The 24100-nt window shown below is 31.1% G+C and overlaps 1 protein-coding gene across 1 annotated transcript in view; it reads left to right on the top strand.

Annotated features, from left to right (window-relative positions):
* Positions 1-23388, top strand: part of LOC140439787 (probable multidrug resistance-associated protein lethal(2)03659) — a 115651-nt gene extending 92263 nt beyond the window's left edge. Inside the window, exons 10-11 of the mRNA XM_072529926.1 lie at positions 6757-6987; positions 22366-23388. Coding sequence (XP_072386027.1) covers positions 6757-6987; positions 22366-23270 — 1136 coding nt within the window. The 3' untranslated portion in view covers positions 23271-23388. The remainder of the gene's footprint in view (positions 1-6756; positions 6988-22365) is intronic.
* Positions 23389-24100: the final 712 nt, after the last annotated feature.

Below are 24100 nucleotides of genomic sequence, written 5' to 3'. Positions count from 1 at the left end.
TTAAAAAGCACAATATGAAAAACCAAACATCCATAGACAAGTCAATATAAATGTGTTACCTCAAAAAGACATGTAGCAGTCAATGGTATAAAATGTAAAGAAGCTTTATTAGCCAAAGATTCATAAGAACTACTTGAATTCTAAAAATCAAAAATTTAGTTATTGCCGACAATTGAAAGAATTACCTCCTTTTAAATGTAGTTACATTGGGTTTTTCGATTAACCTTGGGTAAACCTTTGCCTTTTAAGTTCAAAGCTACCATACATTTCAAGTTACGGTAAGATCAATAATGTTTTAATAGATAATATATGGTAGCTAATTATAATTTATGTTCTTTCAGCCCTGAAGAAGCCAAATTAATTCTCTTTGGCGAAAACGTTTGTTGAAACAATTGATACTCATTAGAGTCTTTCTTGCAGATTTCCCCAATATTTAAGAGTTTACTATATACATATATATATATATATATATATATATATATATATATACAGACGTTTGAAGGGTAACCGGGAACGACCCGATACTAAGGAGGCAATAAAAACGGGTGCTTCTAAGTGAGTGTCTTTTATTGAAAGTCAAGCTTTCGCCACATAATTTTGGGCTTCATCCGAACTTGCTGTAATGGAAAAACATTCTTTATAATATTATAATTAAAGATGTTATTTTAACCTTACCTTAATGCCGACACTGTTAAGGTATTAAGGTATTAAGGTAACATTAAAATAACACCTTTTAGTATGATATTGTAAAGAATGTTCTTCCATTACAGCAAGTTCTGATGAAGCCCAAAATTATGTGGCGAAAGCTTGACTTTTAATAAAAGACACTCACTTAGAAGCTTCTTCTTTATGTGCCGTCTTCTACCGAAGTTTGGCGACCATCAAACGATAGGTTTCTCTGTTTTGTGCTGCATGTATTATGTTGGCAGCTTCTGGAATTTAAAACCATGCTCTTAAGTTTCTCAGCCAGGGTTTCTTCTTTCTGCCCAAACCTCTTCTACCTTCAATCTTACGTTCCACTATGAGCTGTAGCAGACTGTACTTATCATTACGGAACACATGTCCCAGGTATGACGCTTTCCTCCTTTTAACAGTTGTTAACAATTCCACCTATTTACCCATTCGTCCTAATACCTCTGTGTTGGTCACTCTGTCTGTCCAAGGTATTTTCAGTATGCGTCGATACAGCCACATTTCTAGAGCCGCTAACTTCTTTATAGTTGCTACTGGTAACGTCCACCCTTCAACTCCGTAAAGTAGCGTAAAGAGTACGTAGTATTTCGTGGAGCGCCATCTAAGGTTAACGCTTAGGTGGCGGTTGCTTAAGAGCTTTATCATTTTGATGAATTTGGATCTTGCTATTTCAATTCGGATCTTAATCTCTACGTCTGTGTTCCACTTATCATTTACTGTATATCCCAAATATTTAAAACGGTGTACTCTTTCAATACGTTCGGCTTCAATATTCAGGTCAATATGTTGAATGTTCTTTTTACTGATCACCATAAATTTAGTTTTCTTTCTATTGATCTTCAGTCCAAATTGGTTGCCAGTTGTATTTACTCTATTTAGCATCATCTGTAAATCTTCGATGTTATCGGCCAGTATAAAAGTATCATCTGCATATTGAAAATTACTTATTGGTACGCCATTAATCTTGATGCCCTCGTTGTACTCTTCCAGTGCCTCTAGAAATATTTGTTCCGTGTACAGGTTGAAAAGCAGTGGCGAAAGAATACAGCCCTGTTTAATTCCTCTCGAAATGGTTATGTTTTCACTCACCATATGTTCATTCTTCATGTGGGTTGTTTGATTCCAATATAGATTTTTTATAATCTGGATGTCCTTAGTGTCAAGTCCTGTAAGATGTAATAGTTCTATGAGTTTGTCATGTTTGATAGTATCGAATGCTTTCTCATAGTCGATAAAACAGGAGTAAACATCTTTCTGATGATTCAGATATTTTTGAAGACTTGTATTGCCAAGAGCGGCTCTCGAGTTCCAAAACCGCATCTAAAATCGAACTGTATTTTACTTAAATTTTGCTCGTATTCTGGAATGGATAATACGTAAGAATACTTTTAGGGTATGGCTTATTAAACTTATAAGGCGATATTTATTACACGTCTTAGAATTCGATTTCTTGGGAAGGGGCACAAATGTAGATTTCAACCAGTCCGATGGAATTTGACCAGTATCGTATATCTTATTAAACAGTTCCAATACTACATTCAGGTTGTTCTCGTTAAAAACTTTTAAAAATTTGACTGGTATCCTGTTGCTTTCCCATCTTGCGTTTGATTTATAGCTTTTATCACATCACTTTTCAATATTTTTGGTCCATTCAGATCAAGAGTGTTCGTAGAAATATGATTATGATCCGTAAACAAATCTTTTACGTAATTTTCATAAGTCTGTAACTGTTCTTCTTTATCCACAATAAGTTTGTTGTTGTCGTCTATTAACCTACCAAACTGTTTTTTATTTTAAGTATAAGTAAACTCATTGATTTTTTATGCATATTTAAACTATCGTGTCTTCGTTCATCGATCGTATTAGTCGATCACCTCGCTCATTTCTTGTTGTCAACCCATACTTGCCAACTACTTCACTGACTTCGCCTTTTCCTACTTTGGTTAAAATCCCCCATTACTATGGTTATGTCTTGTTTCTTAAGTTTTTTTATGATTTCGTCTAATTGTTCGTAAAACTTAACTTCTTCATTAGTACTCTCAGATGTGGGAGCATAAACCTGAATTATATTTATCTGGATCAAAGAAGCTTAGAAGAAGAAGCACTTAGAAGCACCCGTTTTTGATTGCTTCCTTAGTATTGGGTCGTTCCCGGCTACCTTCAACCGTCTGTGTTTACCAGTAACCCGTTACTGTCTTTGACTTTTATTGCTATCTATGATTATAGCGGATCTACTGAGCTTTATCACACTAATCAATCACCCTGTATATATTTTTTATTAGATATATTAATTATATTTTTATTATTCATTCATAATAAAAAAATTAATATTTTAAGATAGATTGGTCCTACGCAGTAAACGGTACATTTTTTTTTGTTTTCCTTACGTAGTTATTTAGTTAATAAGTATATTTTAGGAGTATCTTCAAGGTAAATTCCCATTTTTAATTTTTATATCGTCACTAAAATTTCTCAACGAAAAATTGTCAACCAATTTGGAAAAGGTAAAGGGAAGTATTAATTAAATGGTTTATTTATTGTAATTATTGTAAATAGGTTTATTATATATTATTAAATTGGGTTGTACCTACAACGATATTTTATTTAGCATCCTTCTATATTTTCTTCTTTTCAGGAACTTTGGGTTTTTTTACTTTACAACTTGGCAAACTTCCTTACACTTCCCTGGCACCTAAATCTTCCACTAGACATTCTTCATTCGTTGATTTTGTTGTTTTATAGTTCTTTTATTTTGCTTGTTAGATTTTTGTCTTTCTTTTTTCTACTACCTTTAATATGCTTGCAAATTGGCCGACTCCATCCTTGAGTTTTCTAGTTGTCACTCTCATGCATTAATTCTTTTTGTTTTCGTCGTCCGGACATTTTCATTTATCGTATACTTATTTTGTTATTTTACCACTAACTGGTGCTTATCACATTATCTTTTGTTAGCGTTCCTTATTATGTTGCTTATACCAAAATTTGTTACAATTTAATATTTTTTATTATGTTTATGTCACCATCTACGGGACATATTTCGCTGGTAATTATTTTGCAGTGGGTACTACGTTAACTACGTAACACTAATTATGAGATTTTGAATTATCGGGAGTGTTTATTAATTATTTGTAACTTTTTAATTCACAGTACATTTCCATTTAGGGTAAAGGTTACAGTGATTGGCCACTTAAGCATTGGAGTTTGATAAATGTGTAAGGCATTAATTTGCATTAAAAACCATATATTTAAATAATACACTAAACATTAGACTAAAGTATCCTCTTTATGACTCTGTATGTCATTTATTGTTTAAAAATGTTTAATATTTATAAAAAAAAGTTTTATTCTTGAAAAAGCAGATTTTTTAGTGATTGGCCTAATTTTGATAATGATTGGCATAGTAAGTAGATAGTAATTGGCCACCAGTAAGGGGCTAAGTTATCCTAGGTACATATTTTTCTTATTGATGTATCCTACCTGCGTTATTTTAATTTTGCTTAAAAAACTAAAAAACCATTAAAAATTATATATAATTTTAGTGATAAAAGACGAATTTGGTTTCAAAAATTTTTAATAAATGCCAGAAATTACAAACCAATTACAATGTTATCTTGTCAAAACAAACGTTACACAAAAAGTTCTCCATTTCGGAGGATAACATCTTATTTTTGGAAATACATTTTATATGGTATGTTTTGAAACAATTTGAAAATTTTACTCCATATTAACTACGTGTTATATTATTAACACACGTATAGCACAGCCCAGTGTATATAGTTTTGTTCTTAAATGGATTAGGAGCTGAGGGTGTAATAATACCCATATTCGTGTTAATGATTCCATCTTGACTGTTGTCACTAAACAGTTTTCTTTTTGATTTTTTTGGTACAACAGTAAGACAACTTTGGATGTTTTCAAGGCTATCTTGGAAGTCCATTTTTGGCAAGGTTTTCGTTACGTTGAGTAAAGCATCACCATCGTCTGCGTGTACTACTTTAGATACTTCCTTGGTTGCACAGCTATTAACACTTAGCACAGCTATTAACATTTGGAGAATATTTCATATTGGGATCATTGTTTTCTATATCACCTGCTGTGCTTGTTACGGCTTCTGGATATGTATTATTTTTAAAAACAAGTTTAACGTTAGTGTTGTTTGGTGATCTTTCTGTATAATTATGTTTAGGCTTTCTTTTTGTTCCTGCTTTTTTTATTAATTTGTTTTCCTTTTAGTTCTTTTTTGTTCAACCTTTCAGTCTTACGTTTCTCCTTTTTCATCTCCAGTTCTTTTTTTAAAGCCATTTTTTCTTTAATTGCCTTTTTCATAACGGAGGAAGTCAGAACAAATGGTAGTTTCTCCGTCTCTCTTTTTCCTTTCCTTTCAGGAGTTTTCGGCCAAATAACATAATCGCTGATTGATGAAGACGACTTATTAAATAAGACGTGTTTAGAGGTGAGCGATGAAGTGTTAGGCATTTGGTTGTCGAAGCTAGTATTTTCTTCTATTAGAATAGGAATATTTTTAATGTCAAACATTTGCTCATTTACGATAATTTCCAAAGTATGCTTAATAAAACCCTCATTTTTTTCAGCCTGTAAATTTCTGATTTCAAGAGTTAATTCTGGCTCACAGATTTCAGATTGGATCGTCCCATGAAATTAGTCCGTTCCTCCTTGCTGCCCTGTATCTTAGCCTTTATCCATATCTTCCAGTTGATCAGTATTCACGGGTGGATTTGTCTCCAAAAATTCTTTATAAATATAATACAACGTCAAAAAATCGGAATTATATGCATCACTTTCAACAAAATTTTTAAGCCTTTCCATTTTTTTTTCTCCGACAATTTTTTTAAATGTTTCGAATGTAATTTTACTGACTTCCGTGTCTCTATCTTGTTCTTTTGTCTTGCCAGTGCATTTGGAATAATCAATTGCGGATATATTCCAAGGGAAAAGCCCACAGGCACGAAAACCATTTCTAATATTTTCTGGTTTTATATTATCAACCGCTGTATTTAAACTGCAGCAAAATTGTTCTTTTTTACAACTTCAGTAGGGTGCTCTCTCCGAAACTTTAATACAGCACTTTTCCATCCTTCTTTTAAGGGCTTAAAAATGGACACATCTACAGGTTGCACGATTCGAGTCGAGTTAGGGTACAAATTAATTAGAATTATCTGTAGCTTTGTGCATAATTCGGTTATTTCATAGGTTAAATGTGCTGTGACCATCGACGAACAAGGCTATTGGAAATTTGATGTTATTTTTGCTTACGTAAGGATAAAGAATGTTAACTATATATTCGTAGAACAGCTTATTTTTCATCCAACCATTATCACCGTATCCAATTCCCCAGGTGTCAGGTACAGATTTAACAATTTCAGCTAGCAGTCTTTTGTAAGCATAGATAATCATAGGTGGAGTCACAACACCACAAGTTGAAAATGTAAACATCACTGTGATATTGTTTTTTGAATGATGTTGTATTTCATAAACGTTTTTCACTTCTCTTGGAGCAAGCCAAAAACAGGTTCAAACAACAAGCTCTTTGTTCTTTGGGCAAAGCCAAAAACAGGTTTCGCCTTCATTGTAGATTCTGCTGGGATATTCAAGAATCTCAAATAATTGTTTTTCCTTTAAATAGTCTTCTACATTATTAAACCAGTTTGCTTCGGCTACAACTGAGCTAGCTGCTGTTATTCCTTCTGCGGTTCTTAGAGTTATATTTGGGTGACGTTTTAGGAAAGAGTGATACCATTCTCTTCCTGGATGGTTATCTTTAAACGGATTTTCTCTAGGAGCTGCGTCAAGGAAATATTTCACAGAAGCTTGAATGTCTTCCATTCTACGAGTAAATCCTTTCTTGTATGAGGTCTAAATCCATCTTTCTAGAACTGCTTCTTCTTCTGAAGTTAATATTGGGTGAGGTCCAAGAAAAACTTTATTATTAAATCTGACACTTGACCGGAACTGACATAATTTCCTCTTCTTGATATATTTATTTATCTGTTTCGTTTTACTCATATTTGACAGAATATTATAAACTTACACTTATATTTTTAGCTCGTAGTCCAATCGTGGGACACTTAAACTCTACCATGGAAGGTTTGACAACTGTAAGAGCATATAAAGCACAGTCAATCCTTAAGCACGAATTTGACAGACATCAAGATGTATATACTAGTGCCAAATATACTTCTGTTTGTGTAAAGAATGCTTTCTTATTTTTTATGGAAACAACTTCCGTGTTGTTTAATATATTTGTTATTTGCAGATTTCTATTTTGGGATGTAGGTAAGCACACAATAAAATTTTAAAAATATATTTTCACACTACCGATTGTTATTGTATTATTTTGGACAGGAACTAGGGTGGAAAATTTAAAATTTCATTGGTTAGTAGTAAGTCGGCAAACATAGTAACACAAAGATTTGTTCCGAAAAGGAAAATCAGATATAAAGTTACTTTACTCTTAAATAAAATTTATATTTTTTGACACATCTCATAGGCAGCTCAAAATATTCTATGAATGTTCTGAAACTGTTTAACTTTTGGTATGTCTTAGTTTAATATTATGGTTATATGAGATTAAGTTACAATTGACATATACATATAATACAAATAGACTGACTGTTCCAATACAAGCCCGTTCCCCCAGTGCTACAGAGAAAACTGAAGCAAAGCAGTCCCTGCGTCTCTTTATAATGGGCTGGGTTTATCGACCACCTGACCTGAATGGCCAATGGAAAGATTACGTGGTCGATAAACTCGGTCCATTAGAAAGAGATGCAGAGACTGCTTTGCTTCAATATAGCAACGTTCAGTCTATTTGTATTATATGTCTATGACAATTGATTGACGTTTCGATTTCTACTCCGGAAATCGTTTTCAAAAAAAGATTGGTTTAAAAAGGTTGTTTAACGGTTATGTGATTTCAAACTGCTGGGTTTTTAGTTAAAAATTCTGAGGCCGCTGTTTTTACTCTTGGGATGGTAACTAATTCTAATTTTTTCATGTTATTGTTTGTGTATTATGCGTTTGTGTACTATGTGTTTTTTTATTATATGTTTATGTAGTGTGTATTGTATATTTATCAGGTATAATAATTCTGATTAATATCTGATCTAATAATTCTGATCAGATATAATAATTTTGGTATTGGCAACCAGATCCTGCTACATTCTGCTGATGGGTTTGCTACACATTTTCTTCATTAACATTAAGTAGGATTCCCCTTTTTCTTCTTCTTATTGTACTATGTGCTTATTGCCTCAGGCATGTTTGAATATTTGTGATTTGTCGAAGACTCTGTTTTTGATTTAGGCTCGTTTATCCTGACAGTGGTTTTGCGATTTCTCCCACGTAGAAATTGTTTCATTCGCAAGGTATTTTAGGACCCTTAAACTAGCGGGGATACATGAGCGAAATCCAATTTAATTTACGCCATATTTTTTCATCCATTTTTTACTAATCTATTACGACCCTAGCAATGTTTTACTTTTAAACCACCCTTAAGGGGAGCGATTCTGCTCATTTAAAGTTCAAGCTAGCAGAATTTAAAACAATACTTTTTGCCTATAGCATATTTTTTCACTAATTTATTCTTCTTCTTCTTGTAGTGCCTATCCGTTTCGGATGTTGGCGACCATCATGGCAATCTGTATTTGCGGCTTTTGCAAATTGCGGCTCTAAAAAGATTTGTGATTGTTGTGTTAAACCACGCACGTAGATTTGTTTTAAACCCATTGATCTTATTAAAGCCATTTAATAATCATTGATTTCCCAGTACGTTAAGGTCTTAAAAAAGCATTCAATTTATTGAACCGAGCGAATTTTATCGGTTTGTTACTATCAATAAAATTCTTCCATTTAAGACAATTCAGCAACTATATGTTTAGATTCGGCGGCATTTATTTTGTAAGACAGTCCGAAAAGAACATGGAAAGAGTTCGGTTTAATGGCGCGGTGAGCGGATAGGATTGCATACCATAGATCCATAAGAAATAAGTTTTTCGTTGTTTTCCGAGTTTAACTATCCTTTTATATTTTATTTTTGAAACTGTTTTTCTTTAGTTAATATAAGTGCTTGCTAACATTAGACTTTTATTTTCAATCGAATTGTATACTTGCTGTATAAGTAACGGGTAGTTTTACATCAATGCATACGAAATTTTGGTGAACGTGACAGGATAGTTCCACGTAAAATTAATCGTGTGTGCATAAGAGGTTTAACGAAAGTGTATTGACGATCACTGGAAAAACTTTATCGCGTTTATAGAGTGATAGGATATGAGTGACAATGGGTGAAAAAATATATACTATTTATTTATTTATACAGCTCAACGGGCTTTGAAGGCCTAGGGCTAAAATAAATTATTACAATTAATATAATACTTACATATTACAAAACTTATATTAACTGTGGTGACTTCTTGTATAATGCTCCTTCCCTACTAAATTGACTTACTATTTACCTCCATTCATCCCTGTTTGTTGCTCCTTTTTCTGAACCATCAATTTGCTCCATTCTGAGATCTTCTGTACGCCATCAAACCATCTTCGGCTGGGTCGTCCTTTCCTTCATTTCGTAATTGGACCCGGATTTAAAATCGTTCTTGGCATTCTCTTCATTTCCATTTTCATCAAATGCTGCATCCTTCTCACTTTCTCTGATTTTATAAAGCGACTGATTGGTTCTTTATACAGTTCCTCTAGCGACCTGTTTGTCCGTCGCTCCCAACCTTCCTCCGTGTTTTTGCCTCCATATATAGCTCTGAGCATTTTTCTTTCCCATCTTTTCAATTTCTCCATATCTGCTTTTTTCATTGTTTATACTTCACTACCATACGTCACTGTGGGCCTTATTACCTTTTATATATCCTTAACTTTGGCTTTGGTGTTAGGCTTTCTATCTTGTATCCCTGCTAACTTAAGGGTCCTGGGTATTTTATAGATGCAATTCTTTGATCTCTCTTGTGTGTTATTAAAATTGGTTTTGGACAGAACAGATCTCATTGTATTGGTTGTTGTAAATGTTGCTGTGATAGGTATAGGTACTTATTTCCTATCCTTTTTTATTTTTCCGATATGCCATTGCCATATGGTAGCGTTCTCATCTTTAAATTGCTTCTTGTAAGCATTTGTAAATTGCTTGTGGTTTTTTGTTCTTTTCTGTCTATTTTCTTGCGAAACTCCTTGTTTATAAATAATAATGATTAATTTTTTTTGTTACAACCTTTATTAGCGGGTTTTTCTGCTAACAAAATTTTTTTAACTTGCTCTAATAAAAATGCCTAAAATGCATTTTTATTAGAGCAAGTGTTTTGGTTCCTATTACATCAAAAGTCAGTTAAACGTAACAGAGAACCTAATGCTATCAAAAGTTCTAAATTATGCTCTAACATGTCCATCAGTTCCAAAACTAGACATATTTAGTGCAGTTGAAGAAGTCCCTCAAGAACTATCAGTGCAATAAAAGGAATAATATAGAGTACTGTGCAATAAACTCCAAGCTATTATAGCTCTAAAAGAAGATGTTCATAATAATATTGCCAGCTGACAAGAGCAACGCGACTGTATGGACAAAAATCAATATCAAATGAAAATCCCAGAATTGGTCACAAATATACCTTACAAAATACTTAAGAAGGGCCCACCTAAATTAGTGTAAAACAGAATAAATAAAACACTGCACAAATTTAAGAAATTCGCACCAATACAGGGTCCCAAAAAACTCACAAAGTAAATGTATCCCTCAGACCAATTCTTCAAAGACTCAAAATTCTTCCTAAATATAATACAGCCTTAATCACATAACACAACAATATTTTTATTAAAAACCCACAACATGTCTTTCAAAAGCTAGCAGAAATAGATTAAATTTCTAATAATATGGTTGTCAGTTTATATATCACCAACTTTTTCACCAATGTACCGTTGGAGAATACTTTGAAAATAATAAAAGTAAAATTAGAGAAGTGTGTGTCAGATATCATGGAGATTTTACACACACACTTTACAGAAACAACACGTGGATTCATCCTTATCTTCATTATTAACAGGATTCTGAACAAAACATTATGCACGAACAAGATAAAAAAAACTCACAATATGGTGAATATATGCAGATGATGCGTTCTCTCTTTGGCCTAGCAGACCAGTAGCATTGAATAAATTTCTGATAGACCTTGACAATAAAGAAAGAATAATCAATCAAATTCACAATGAAAAAAAAACAACAATTCATTTCCTTTTCTGGATATGTTAATCATAAAAAAAATACAAGATATGCAACCAAAATTTGCAGAAAATTAACCCACGCCCACAGATATTTAAATTACCACTCAAACATTTAATCCTTGTATGATAGGTCTCAAAACACCTGCTATAATGAAAATGCATTCAAGAAAGAAAAACCTGCAAACAAAGCTTTTAACAAAAAATTATTATCCTTGTCATGTAAAAACAAAACACCAGAAGCAATTAAGAAATGATCACTAAAAAGAATTTAAAGATGACAACAATACCATATTTATGGAAAGGGCTTACCAACAAAAATTAGACAAAATCGACAAAAAGTATAGAATAATATGTAAAACGTCACAACAACATTCAAAACAACAAGAGAGATCAAATAACTGCATCTGCAAAATATTCTATAAATGCAACAGTTTCTGGGAGAAACCGCAAGAACACTAAGTGTCAGAATAAATGAGCATGAACATTAATCAAAAAGAGAGACTTCGATAACTCACAGATATGCAAAACATGCCAGGGATAATGAGCACAGAATACAATAAAAATATGCATCAATATTCATGAAAAGAACAGACAAAAAAATGAAATAAGCAGCTCTCATCCTACTTAACCCTCCAGTGGTTGGGTGAGACCTGTTTTTCCACTCCCATATGAAAGTACGACGCAAACTTTGTAACATTTTATGGATAAAATAAAAACCCTATATACGTTTTCTACTCATAAAAATATAATTTTTCTGTAAATTTTGAAAAAAAAAAAGATACATGGAGCTTGAAAAATATCGCTAATGATCCTCACGGGCCCCATCCGATCGACCGCGTAATTTTTTTAAACCTTTATGTGCCATCTGTAAACACTTGACAAAAAATTACCTGTGTAGATGCTCTAAATTTACAGCATATTATTACCTCGTACATTTAGCGTTTTGTTGCGCAGACACAAATATACAGAGTAAATCCCAGCTCCAGGCGATATGAGATTACCAGAATGAGGTAGCGCACGAGCAAATAAACAGTTTCAAAACACTTTGGAATTCTTTTGTAAGAGGTAACAACACTTGCTCCAAACAGAAGAGGTTATTGCAAATATTGCAGAAAGTATTGGCTGTGTATAGTACATATAATAGCATTCTGTATGGAATGTACTGACCAATTAGATTATGAATATTTTCTGTATGGACTTTCTTTTAACCAGTGTTGTTTGCTAACTATTACAATGTTATTTTTTTTTAATGAAATATTTAGTTTTGGGTTACCTTTTCTTATTTCGTTAAAAATTAAAAATAAAAGTAAAGTGCGAAAAATGTTGAGAATTTTTATATGCTTGTTTATTTATACCACATATATCTTGAACATGTAATATATCTTGAATATTACAATAATATTGAATCAGTAAATGCTATTATTATAGAAGTACACAACGAATAAATACTTTAAAAAATGTAGTTCAAGTCAATATATAGGCCTGTATTAATCTTTGATTGCGGGTTGTGGGTTCTAACAGAATGATAAAAGAGTAAAATACAGGCAGTAGAAATGAAATATCTGAGACGAGTCCGAAGAGTTAGCAAAATAGATTGACTACGGAACACTCAAGAAAGAGAAAATTTTGAAACAGAGTAAATATTAGAATTTATAAAAAGAAGGCAACTCAGTTGGTGGGGTCATCTTCGGGGAATGGAGAATATAAAACCGGTAAAAGAAATAACGCATAGAAGAAATAAGAAAGGTAGACCACCAAAAACATGCGATAGAACCCTAGAAATATGATCGAAAAAGGGGGAACAACATGAACAGAAGCAAGGACGCTGACCAGAAATAAAAAGAAATGGGTCAGATTTATATAATATAATGTAAATATACAATAGAATATAGTTAAGTTTACAAATAAGATTAAGTTTGATTTTAATATTGAATTGCAGTTGTATTATAATGTATAGTCGCCCTACCATTATGTGGTATAAGGGTTTTTGAATATATACACACACACACACACACACACACACACACACACACACACCTATATATATATATATATATATATATATATATATATATATATATATATATATATCATCATCATCATCATCATGTGCAGCTTTATCAACCGTTTCCAATTACGGTGCAGCCTCCCTTATTTCAATGTTATTTTATGTTCTTATTATTATTCGACGATGTCTTAGTTATACTTTGTTCTAATAATTTGCGCTCATTTGCGCCCATATTTTTCTATCTTGTGCTATTCGAGACCACGTTGTTCCTGTTAATTTTCTAATATCATAATCCCATCTGAGGTTTGGGCGCCCCTTTGGTCTCTTAGCGTTCCTGGGGTACCACATAGTTGTTCTAGTGGTCCATCTGTTATCTGTTCTTCTTGCCATATGTCCTGCCCATTGCCATTTCAGGGATTTTATTCTTTGGATTACATCAGTCACCTGGGTTTGCCTCCGTATCCATTCAATTCTTTTACGATCCCTCTTTGTTATCCCTAGCATACATCTTTCCATTGCTCTTTGAGTTACTTGGAGTTTCGACGTTATTTCTCTCTTTAATATCCAAGTTTCACATCCATATGTCAAGACGGGTAATATGCATTGATCAAATACTCTCTTCTTGAGGTATAGTGGCATTTTGGACTTGAAGACTATGGAATTTCGTCCGAATGCTGACCACGCTTGTTTTATTCGTCTGTTGATTTCCGGAAGTAGTGATCCCGATTTATGTATGAGCTGTCCCAGGTATATGTATTCATCTACTACTTCTAGCGAGGTTTCATTAATTTTTATTTCCACGTTGGCGATCAGATCATTGCACATTATTTTAGTCTTTGCTAGGTTCATTTTTAGGCCTACCTCATTGCTGGCTGTATTAAGGTCATTAATTTGCAGTTGTAATTCTTCAGGACTTCTAGCAATTAGAATGATGTCATCAGCGAATCTAAGATGGTTTAGGTATTCTCCATCTATACATAGACCTTGGTTGTTCCAGTCTAATTTCCGGAAGATATTTTCTAAGGTTAATATATATATATATATATATATATATATATATATATATATATATATATATATATATATATATATATATATATACTCGTATATTGAGATGATATTAAATATAGGAGAAACAGAGGTAGTGTTTAAAGAAATAATTTATAAGTTATATACTAGAGAATATTAAAAAAAGGATTTATATGACAGCATTCTTAAGAAATTAACATAATAATAAGTTTAAAAAGTTTTTATTTTGCAATGTGTTTGGTTATTTTAATAATTATGATATTGTAAATATATTTGAGTGCACCATCTTTGTAGCCAACCAAATATACACTCAAGTAAATTGGTTGTAGGAACTTTGATAAATAATTATTATGGATTAAAAAATAGGGTTATTTATTAATTTAAGATGTAATTTATATATAAATTTGTATTCTGATCTGAAAAGCCTAAATTTCCATAAAATACTCGATAGAATTTTAGTTAGAATAGTAATCTTCTAGATAGAATAGGAAAGAATTATCTAGAAATATAAAAACAAGATGTCAATAGAAAGAATTTAACCTTTGTTCGCAGTAGAATCTTCGTAACATGGTAATGTCTATGAAATAGAAGGATTCGAATATATTTTATTTCAAGAATATTCGTGAACTTTAAAAATGATATAAATATGATGTGATTTGGATTCAAAATAGTCAGATGTTCAATATAGTAAGTTCAGTAAGTTCAGTAAGTCAGTCAGACTCAGTCAGATGGTCAGTATGTTTAATATAGTGAGATAGTATAGTTCAGTCGTTTAGTCAAGATACTCAGTTATCAGGGATTTAGTATATTAGATGAAGATTAAGAAATAGAATGAAGAGAGTATTAATTAAAAACTAAAATTATATAATGTATATGGTGATTGGAGAATGGAAGAGAGTATTAATTGAAAATTTAAATTATATAATGTATATGGTAATTGGAGATTGGAAGAAAAAAAAAGATTATTAGAAAGAAGAATAAATAGAAAAGAAGAAAGAACAATATTTTACCGATTTATAAATACTTTTAAGAAGAAAAATATTCTAAAACGGTGGAAGCTGATAATCAAAACATTGTGGTGTATTTGGCAAGGGAAGTTTACAAAAAGAAGGATAACCGAGGTTGACAACGAAGACATTGAGTGGTGATTAAAATCTTTTGGAGAACAGTTTCATTTAGGCATTCAGTGACAAATTTAGTCCAATTTGGTACCATTTAGGTACCAAATTTTATTAATGTAATTTAATTAGTGTCATAAGAATTTCAATTTAAAGATAGTTTGTGTTAAATTTACATTGTCTATATAAATGAATTAGTGTCATAAGAAATTTCAATTTAAGGATAGTTTGTTTTAAATTTACATTGTCTATATTAGATATATATGTATGTTTCATAATAATTATAATAAAGATAATTTCAAAAAGTGCTTACAAACTAATTCTTTGAGAACCGCGATAAAAACCCTATATATATATATATATATATATATATATATATATATATATATATATATATATATATATATATATATATATATATATATACATATATATATATATATATATATAAATATATAATATATATAAATATATATATATATATATATATATATATATATATGTTATTTAAAAACACTCATTGCTCATAAAACCATTCACAAACAAAACATCATTACAAAACATCATTACAATTTGGCGCCCACCGCGGGGCTCTCTATTTAAAAGAATTAGTTTGGGAACATAAGTGCTCTCATATAATTAAATGAATTTTCATTAGAAAGAAAAAAATTATAGATTTTATTTTTAATTATATTTGAACAAGTAAAATCTCAAAATGTCTCAAGGAAAAAAAGGTACAAGAAGCAAAAAGAATGAAGAAGATGTGGAAATAGAAACACAACCTGTACAAGAGGAGATTTTAGTTCAAGTTCCACAAGATACTGCAGAAATGAATCCAGAAAGAGAGGAAAATGTCAATATGGCAACTTTGATGTCATTAATGATGCAGATAAACAAGACAATGGAAGAGAATATGAAAAAAAATGAGCAGAAATTGGAAGACAATTCAAAAGAAGTCAAAGAAGACATAAAAAAAATGGAACAAAAATTGGAAGAGAATTAGAAAAGAAAATAGAAGATAATAATAATAAAATTTTAAAACAAATAGAAAAACAAATAGATAAAAAACTTGAAGCTGCAGAGAAAAAAGTAGCAAATGAAATAAAGAATATACGGCATGACTACAAGAAAAGGATAGAAAATGAGAGGACAGAAGTAAATAGGATTATTCAAGATAATAAGATAGATATAGAACAGAAAATAGAGTTGCAGAAATGTAACTTAGAAGTAAAAATAAACGAAGACAGAAGAAAGACAGAAGAAAAATTAGACGATATGCAACAAAATATACAAATAAATAATAATCAAATAAGAAATGTGGAACAGAGAATAGATGATATTTCACAAATAAGAGACAAAGGGAGACCTTACTTATATTTAACAAATGAGACTGGGATTAAATTCTCTGGTAATATAAAAAATCTGCATCCTAGAGTATACATATATAGTTTAAAACATAAATTAAGATTAGTGAATAATATTAATGATATTAAAGATTATATTAGAATGACACTATGTGACAATGCGGCAACTTGGTTTGCCAGTATTAAAAATTATTTGGATAATTTTTAAACATTTGAAAATAAATTTTTAAATTATTATTGGGGTGAATTAGAGCAAGCTAAATTTAGGGAAGTTTTATATTTTGGAAAGTATAATCACAATTTAAGATCAAATATGATAGATTATGTATTAAAACTGATAACGGTTGCAAAATATTTAGAACCACCACTTAGAGAGGATGAAACAGTCTTAAATGTATCTAGACATTTTGATGCCGATGTTGTGCAAATAGTAACTGTACAAAATATTCAAACAATAGAGAGTTTTATTAATTTTATTCAAAGAATACAAAGACGTAATATGGCAAGTAATAATGATAACAATGATATTAGGATGAATAATAGTAATAGCAAAAACAATAATAACTTTCAATATAATAAGAATAATAATCAACAATATAGACAATCATACAATAATAATAGATATGGTAATAATTTACAAAATTTCAATAATACAAACAATAGAGAGTTTTATTAATTTTATTCAAAGAATACAAAGACGTAATATGGCAAGTAATAATGATAACAATGATATTAGGATGAATAATAGTAATAGCAAAAACAATAATAACTTTCAATATAATAAGAATAATAATCAACAATATAGACAATCATACAATAATAATAGATATGGTAATAATTTACAAAATTTCAATAATAATAACAATAATCAAAACAGACAGAATTTTAATAATAATACGAGTTATCATAGACAACATTTTAATAACAGTACTAATAATAATAGACAAGATTTTAACAATAGAAGAAATACAGAGCGACCTAACTACAACAGACAGGTAAATTGTGTACGAAGGAATAGAAGCTGCGAAGACAGGGAACGAAATAGTACAAGGCAAGAAAATATGAGTAGAAATCATAGTAATGAAAGACATAGGACATTAGATACAAGTGGTCAAAAATAAAATGATTAAGATCATGATAGATACTGGTTCAGAAAGTATTTTAGTCTCGGAAAATTTTATTTTACATTAAAACTATCAGATATAATAAAGATTCCAAAAATTAAAATTGTTGGTGCAAATAATAAGAAGTTGGGTAAAATTAATAAACTAGCCAATTTTAAAATTAATATTCTTAATAAAGAAATTACTATGCAAGGATTTGTTGTCAAGGATTTATGTGTTGATATATTAATGGGAAATGACGAATTGGAAACGAAAAAAGTAAAGATAGATTTTGAAGAAAAAATATTAACTTTGGAAGGGCAAATAATTAAATTTATGCAGAAAGATGAGATAGAAGAAGGAATAAGAGTCATTGGATATTATTAAAAGAAAGTAATGATGTTTATGAAGAAGAAATGTATTTTGATGATAGGGAGATGTCCCAAAAGAATGCAAAGAATAATTGTAGTGCATATCTAAGGAATGGAAATTTTAAGCAGATGGATGCCTACGAGGTGGAGTGCGTAAAATTGGAAGCAAGGAATAATGAGTACATAATGAAAAATAATTTTATTTGTAAAGAAGAAGATGTGATAAAAATTTTAAATTGCCCTGAAGAACATAAATCAATAGTCGTTTCCATATTGCAGCAACACAAGGGACTTGTCAATAAAGAAAATAGAAGTGCACAAAATTATATCCATAGTATAAAAGTTAAAGAAGAAAAAGATTTTAAAACCAAATCATACCCTATACCATATAAATACAGAGAAGAAGTAAACAGAACGATTAATAATATGTTAGAAGGTGGAATCATTGAGAAGCCAGATACACGTTTTATAAACTCTATAGTAGTAGTACGTAAAAGATCAGGTGAAATCAGGTTATGTTTGGATGCAAGGAATATTAACAAGATCACTGAAAAGCAATTTGAAGCACCAATGAGTATAGATGGAATACTAGGAAGAATTACAGGAATGTCATTTTTTACTAAAATCGATTTACAGCATAGTTTCTGGTTAATACCTCTAGAAAGAAAAAGTAGACAGTATACGGGATTTCAGATAGTTGGAGTAGTATATCAATTCAAAGTAGTACAATTTGGACTTCAATCATCTTGCAGTGCTCTATGTAGATGTCTTCATGATATTTTGGATCAATATGAACAATTTGTAGTTCACTACATTGATGATATATTAATCTTTTTTAAAACGGCTGAAGATCATGAGAAACACCTAAAAATTATAATCAACAGATTAGACAAAGTTGGACTAAAAATAAATCAAGAAAAATGTACATTTTTTCAAAAAGAAGTAATATATCTAGGTTATAAACTTAACACTAAGGGAATCGAAATGGATCTAGAACGGACACAGGTCATTCAGGAATATAAAACACCACACAATCTGAGAACTTGAAGAGGATTTATTGGAATAATTAATTATTATAAAAGGATGATACCAGATCTAAGTATAAAAGAAATTCCATTACTTAAACTGCTGAGGAAAGGTGTAAAATGGAGATGGGATCAGAGAAAAGAACTAGCATTCCAAAAAATTAAAAACATTTTTCTGTCAAATTTAAAAATATACCATCCTGACTACACAAAGCCATTCATATTAAGAACAGATGCATCGATAGAGAGATTATCAGGGGTATTATTACAAATACATGATGGGGTCGAATACCCGACACAATTTATTTCAAGAATTACAAAGCCACATGAAAAGGGTTACTCAGTTTCAGAATTAGAACTAGCAAGTATCATACACTGTGTCACAAAATTAAGATTTTATTGATTGGGTAATGAATTTACTATAGAAACAGATCAGCAAGCTTTAATATAGAGTACAGAAACAGTAGAGTACAACGGTGGAGTCTAATACTGAGTGAATACAGCTTTGAAATCAAATACATTTCTGGAAAATCCAACATAGTGGCAGATGCTTTGTCAAGGTTAGAAAATACATCACAAAAAGGGCAGCGAACAATAAAAATTGGATTAAATCAGTTAGTAGAAAGCACTGGATTATATTCTAAAGAAGAAATAATAAGAGATCAGATCAACTTGACTGAAAAACAAAAAGTCCTTAGGAAAGATGGGGTGTATTATAAAAGTGTTCAAGAAAGCTATGGATGCTATTTAGGGACAATTATTTTGCAAAGAATGATATAAGTATAGCAAAAGAAATTACTACCCAATGCCAAATATGTCAAATAAACAAAGAAAAGAATTTCAAAAAACCAGAACACATATAGATCTAATGTTGCATATGAAAAACTAAATACAGTTTCCATGGATTTCATCTCAAATTTAGTTCCCAGTCCAACAGGAAAAAAGCATATACTAGTGATAGTTGATTTATATACAAAATTTATTAAACTATATCACTGCTTAAGAACAAATGTTAAAACATTGAAATTATGTATTAATCAATTTTTCGAAGAAATAGGACCATTTAGAAATTGCATAATAGATAACGCTACATACTTTAACAACCAAAAATTTCGGGCATTTTGTGAGAAAAAGGGGATTAACATTCATTTTACAAGTATCAAACATCCTCAGGCAAATCCTGCAGAAAGATATATTAAAGAAATTATAAAATATTTAAAGATAGTATGCCAGGATCAACATGGGACATGGCCTCAACATATCGAACAAGTAGAATATTTATTAAATAATACACATAATTTAAATACAGAGGAAGTACCAATCATCAATAGGAAGATTATATGGGAAGATACTGCGAGAAAAGATAGAGCAAGCGATAAAAGGCAAAATCGGGGAGGATCAGGCAGGCTTCACGGCAGGAAGATCATGCATAGACCACATATACACACTGGAACAACTGTTGGAAAAGAAAAAAGCAAAAAATAGAGATATACACTTGGCATTTATGGATCTGAGAAAGGCGTATGACTCTGTACCAAGGTCAGAACTATGGGAGGCAATGTACAAATTAGAAATACAGACGGAACTCATAGAAGCTACAAAAGCTCTGTATAAAGAAAATAAAGTGTCCATTAAAATGGGAACAAGAATCATAGGAGACTTCACCACAACAAAAGGGCTCCTGCAGGGTTGTTCCACATCTCCAACCCTATTCAAAATATACTTAGAGAAAGCCTTAACTACATGGAAAAGAAAATGTGAAGGCATGGGAGTACCGGTACGGAACGAATACCTATATACGTTAAGTTTTGCAGACGATCAAGTAGTGATTGCACAAGACCAAGACGACCTCAGTTACATGATGAAGAAACTACAAGAAGAATATACCAAGGCTGGCCTAGATATTAACCTCGCGAAAACAGAGTACCTATCTACAAGTGAAGAAGACATAGAAGATCTACAGATTGATGACAACGTAACAATCAAAGGAAAGGATAAATTCAAATACCTGGGGTTTATAATCACGAAAAAGGCAACAACAGAGGAAGAAATTACACAAAGATTAGGACAAACAAGAACAGCAATCCGACAACTTAACTCAGTATGGTGGGATAGACACCTAAATATGAAGACAAAAACGCAGATTTATAAAACATTAGTGCGAAGTATTATGACATATGGGGCCGAAAATTGGATCATAAACAAGAAAAACAGCAGTAAGATAATAGCAACAGAGATGGAATGCCGCCTGCGAAGATGCTGCAGAGTAACAAGAATGGATAGGAGAAGTAATGACGAAATAAAGCAAAGAACATCAATAGAAACAGACATACTAACATATATAGAACAAAAAAGACTAAAGTGGTATGGACATGTAAGAAGAGCTAGCGACAGCAGATGGATAAAAAGAATAACCGAATGGAGCCCCATAGGAAGGAGGAAAAGAGGACGACCCCGAAAATCCTGGAGGAACAAAGTAGACGACGCCATTAGTAAGAGAGGACTAAACGATGGAGAATGGAAAAACAGAGAGAGATGGAAACGGTTGAGCCAGGGAAGGCAGTGAATACTGTAGAATCCCTAAATATATATATAGGAAGTACCAGAATATTTAATGTTTGGCCATGTAGGAAACAGAAAATGGATTAGTGAATATAATCAGCATATGCTAGAACAAGTAATGCAGAAAATGAATAGCCGAGTTATAAGGAAAGCTGAAAAATATATCAGAAGACAAAATCGGAAAATAAAAAAACCATTCACATTTCAAAAAGAAGTCAAAGTTTTAATTCGTTTACTTAGAAAGGGTAATGTTAGAGAAAACCGTTGTAAAAAATTACAACCAACGTTTGTAGGTCCATACAGAATTAAAAATCAGAATAGACTAAATAGTTATGTGTTAATAGATGCCGATGTCATTTATTTAGATATGCTAAAAAAATTTAAATTTTTATTCTTATAGTTGTAAGTATTAAAATATTCACTTTGTTTACATAAAATAATTAATTATTCTAATAAATTTACAGTTTTCTCCAGAAGAAGTCACAAAATTGTGATGAAATATTGAGACTGAACAAATAGAGTTTTATTTCCTGACCGATTGCTGATACTATAAATCAATATTTAAAACAGTACGGTCGAAAAATAATTTGAAATATATATATATATATATATATATATATATATATATATATATATATATATATATATATATATATATATATTTATATATGTGTGTGTGTGTGTGTGTGTATGTGTATGTATATATGTATACAATGTACACATTGTATACATATATACATATATTATTATATAAATATAGTGTATTCAATCTAAAAAATAAATACTTGCTTCACTCTTGTGTGTGTGTAAGTTGACAAGATTATATGGAAAATTAACAAGGTAATTTTTTTAGGAAGTGCCGCAGGCGATGTCGGTTTAACGTTAACACAGGCTTCAACATTAACCGTGGTTCTCCAATTTGGTCTTATGCAATGGTCGGAAGTAGAAAATTTAATGACGTCAGTTGAAAGAGTCATGGAATATACTAAAATAGAACCTGAAGTGACTACTGGAGTCGAAACACCAAATTGGCCAACAGCTGGAAAAATTGTCTATAAAGATGTTTCTTTAAAATACACAAAAACAAATGAAAAGGTTTTGAAAAACATAAATTTTACAGTTGAACCACAAGAAAAAATTGGAATTGTAGGTAGAACAGGTGCTGGAAAATCTTCGATAATTTCAACCTTGTTTAGGTTATATGATCACGAAGGTACTATAACCGTCGATGACGTTGATACGAAAACCCTATCACTAAATTACCTTAGACAGCATATTTCAATTATTCCTCAAGATCCCATTATGTTTTCTGGTACAATAAGAACTAATATAGATCCTTTAAAAGAATTTACAGATGAAGAAATCTGGAAGGTTCTTCATAAAGTTAATTTGGATTCTAAAGTTCCAAATTTGGATACGCAAGTTGAAGATACGAATTTCAGCTCTGGCGAAAGGCAATTGCTCTCAATAGGTAGGGCTATTGTTCGAAGAAATAAAATTGTAGTTTTAGATGAAGCTACAGCAAATATGGATCACGAAACCGAAAAGATGGTTCAAAAAGCTATTGATGATAATTTTGGATCTTGTACAGTATTTATAATAGCACATAGATTAGACTCAATTTTAAACTGCAACAAAGTAATGGTTTTAAATAAAGGGGAGATCATTGAATATGATAATCCTAATACATTAATAATTAACAAAAACAGTTCGTTTTCTAAAATGCTTAGATATGCCAAATTGGCGTTAGAATCGTAATCAAACTTTTTTTAATTTAATTTAATTTAATTTAAATTTTAATTTATTAAGAATTAACAGAATTTGTACAGAAATAAAATATATTGGTTCTTAATAAACTTTGATTAATTATATTATATTTTTTTATTTAATTTATAATTTATAATACGCCAGGCGATCAAATATCTGCGGGGAAATAATGGAAGGCTAAAAAGAAGGGTACAGAGAAAAAAGAGATATTAAATTCTTGGAATTACGACCTATATTTTAAAGTACTAAAACTGGAAAAAAAAGCTACTGTAGTATGTCGTAAAACAATGTCTAGAATATAGCGTACCGAATAAAAACCAGCTTAGTACAAACGTCCAGGAGAAAAACCAGTGATGCCATGTAAACAAACCGTCTGATGCAATATTAATTTTTAAGAAACATGCCAGTATTATTATAACCGCAAAGTTTGTGTGATTATTAATAAATAGTGACTTGGCGGGGTCCATTGAGAACACAATTATGCCTTTAAAAAAAAAAGGAAACTACCGGCCGGATGTCAGGGGTCTCTAAAGTGTTGAAGTTATCGACTGATAAATCTGGACAGCCTTGCAAGGTTGAAGTGCTTTGATATTATTAATGAGGCGCAAAGAAAAAAAATATTAATAAATTGTAATGCTCTGCCCTCTCATGATCAGCAAAATTATTATTTGGCTGTTTTAATTACCGTCTTACCTGTCCAGCATAGAAGGCCTCGTCGAAACAAGAATACTGCTAGTTTCCATGATGCATGTTATGAGTATCGAGTTCGAGTTCGCGATTGTATTATTCCGGTGTGAGCTAAAGCTTTTTGTTTCATTCAT

The sequence above is a fragment of the Diabrotica undecimpunctata genome, chromosome 4 (assembly GCF_040954645.1).
Source record: "Diabrotica undecimpunctata isolate CICGRU chromosome 4, icDiaUnde3, whole genome shotgun sequence".
NCBI lineage: Eukaryota > Metazoa > Arthropoda > Insecta > Coleoptera > Chrysomelidae > Diabrotica > Diabrotica undecimpunctata.
Note: the sequence above shows the minus strand (reverse complement) of the source record. Positions and strands in the feature narration are given on the sequence as shown.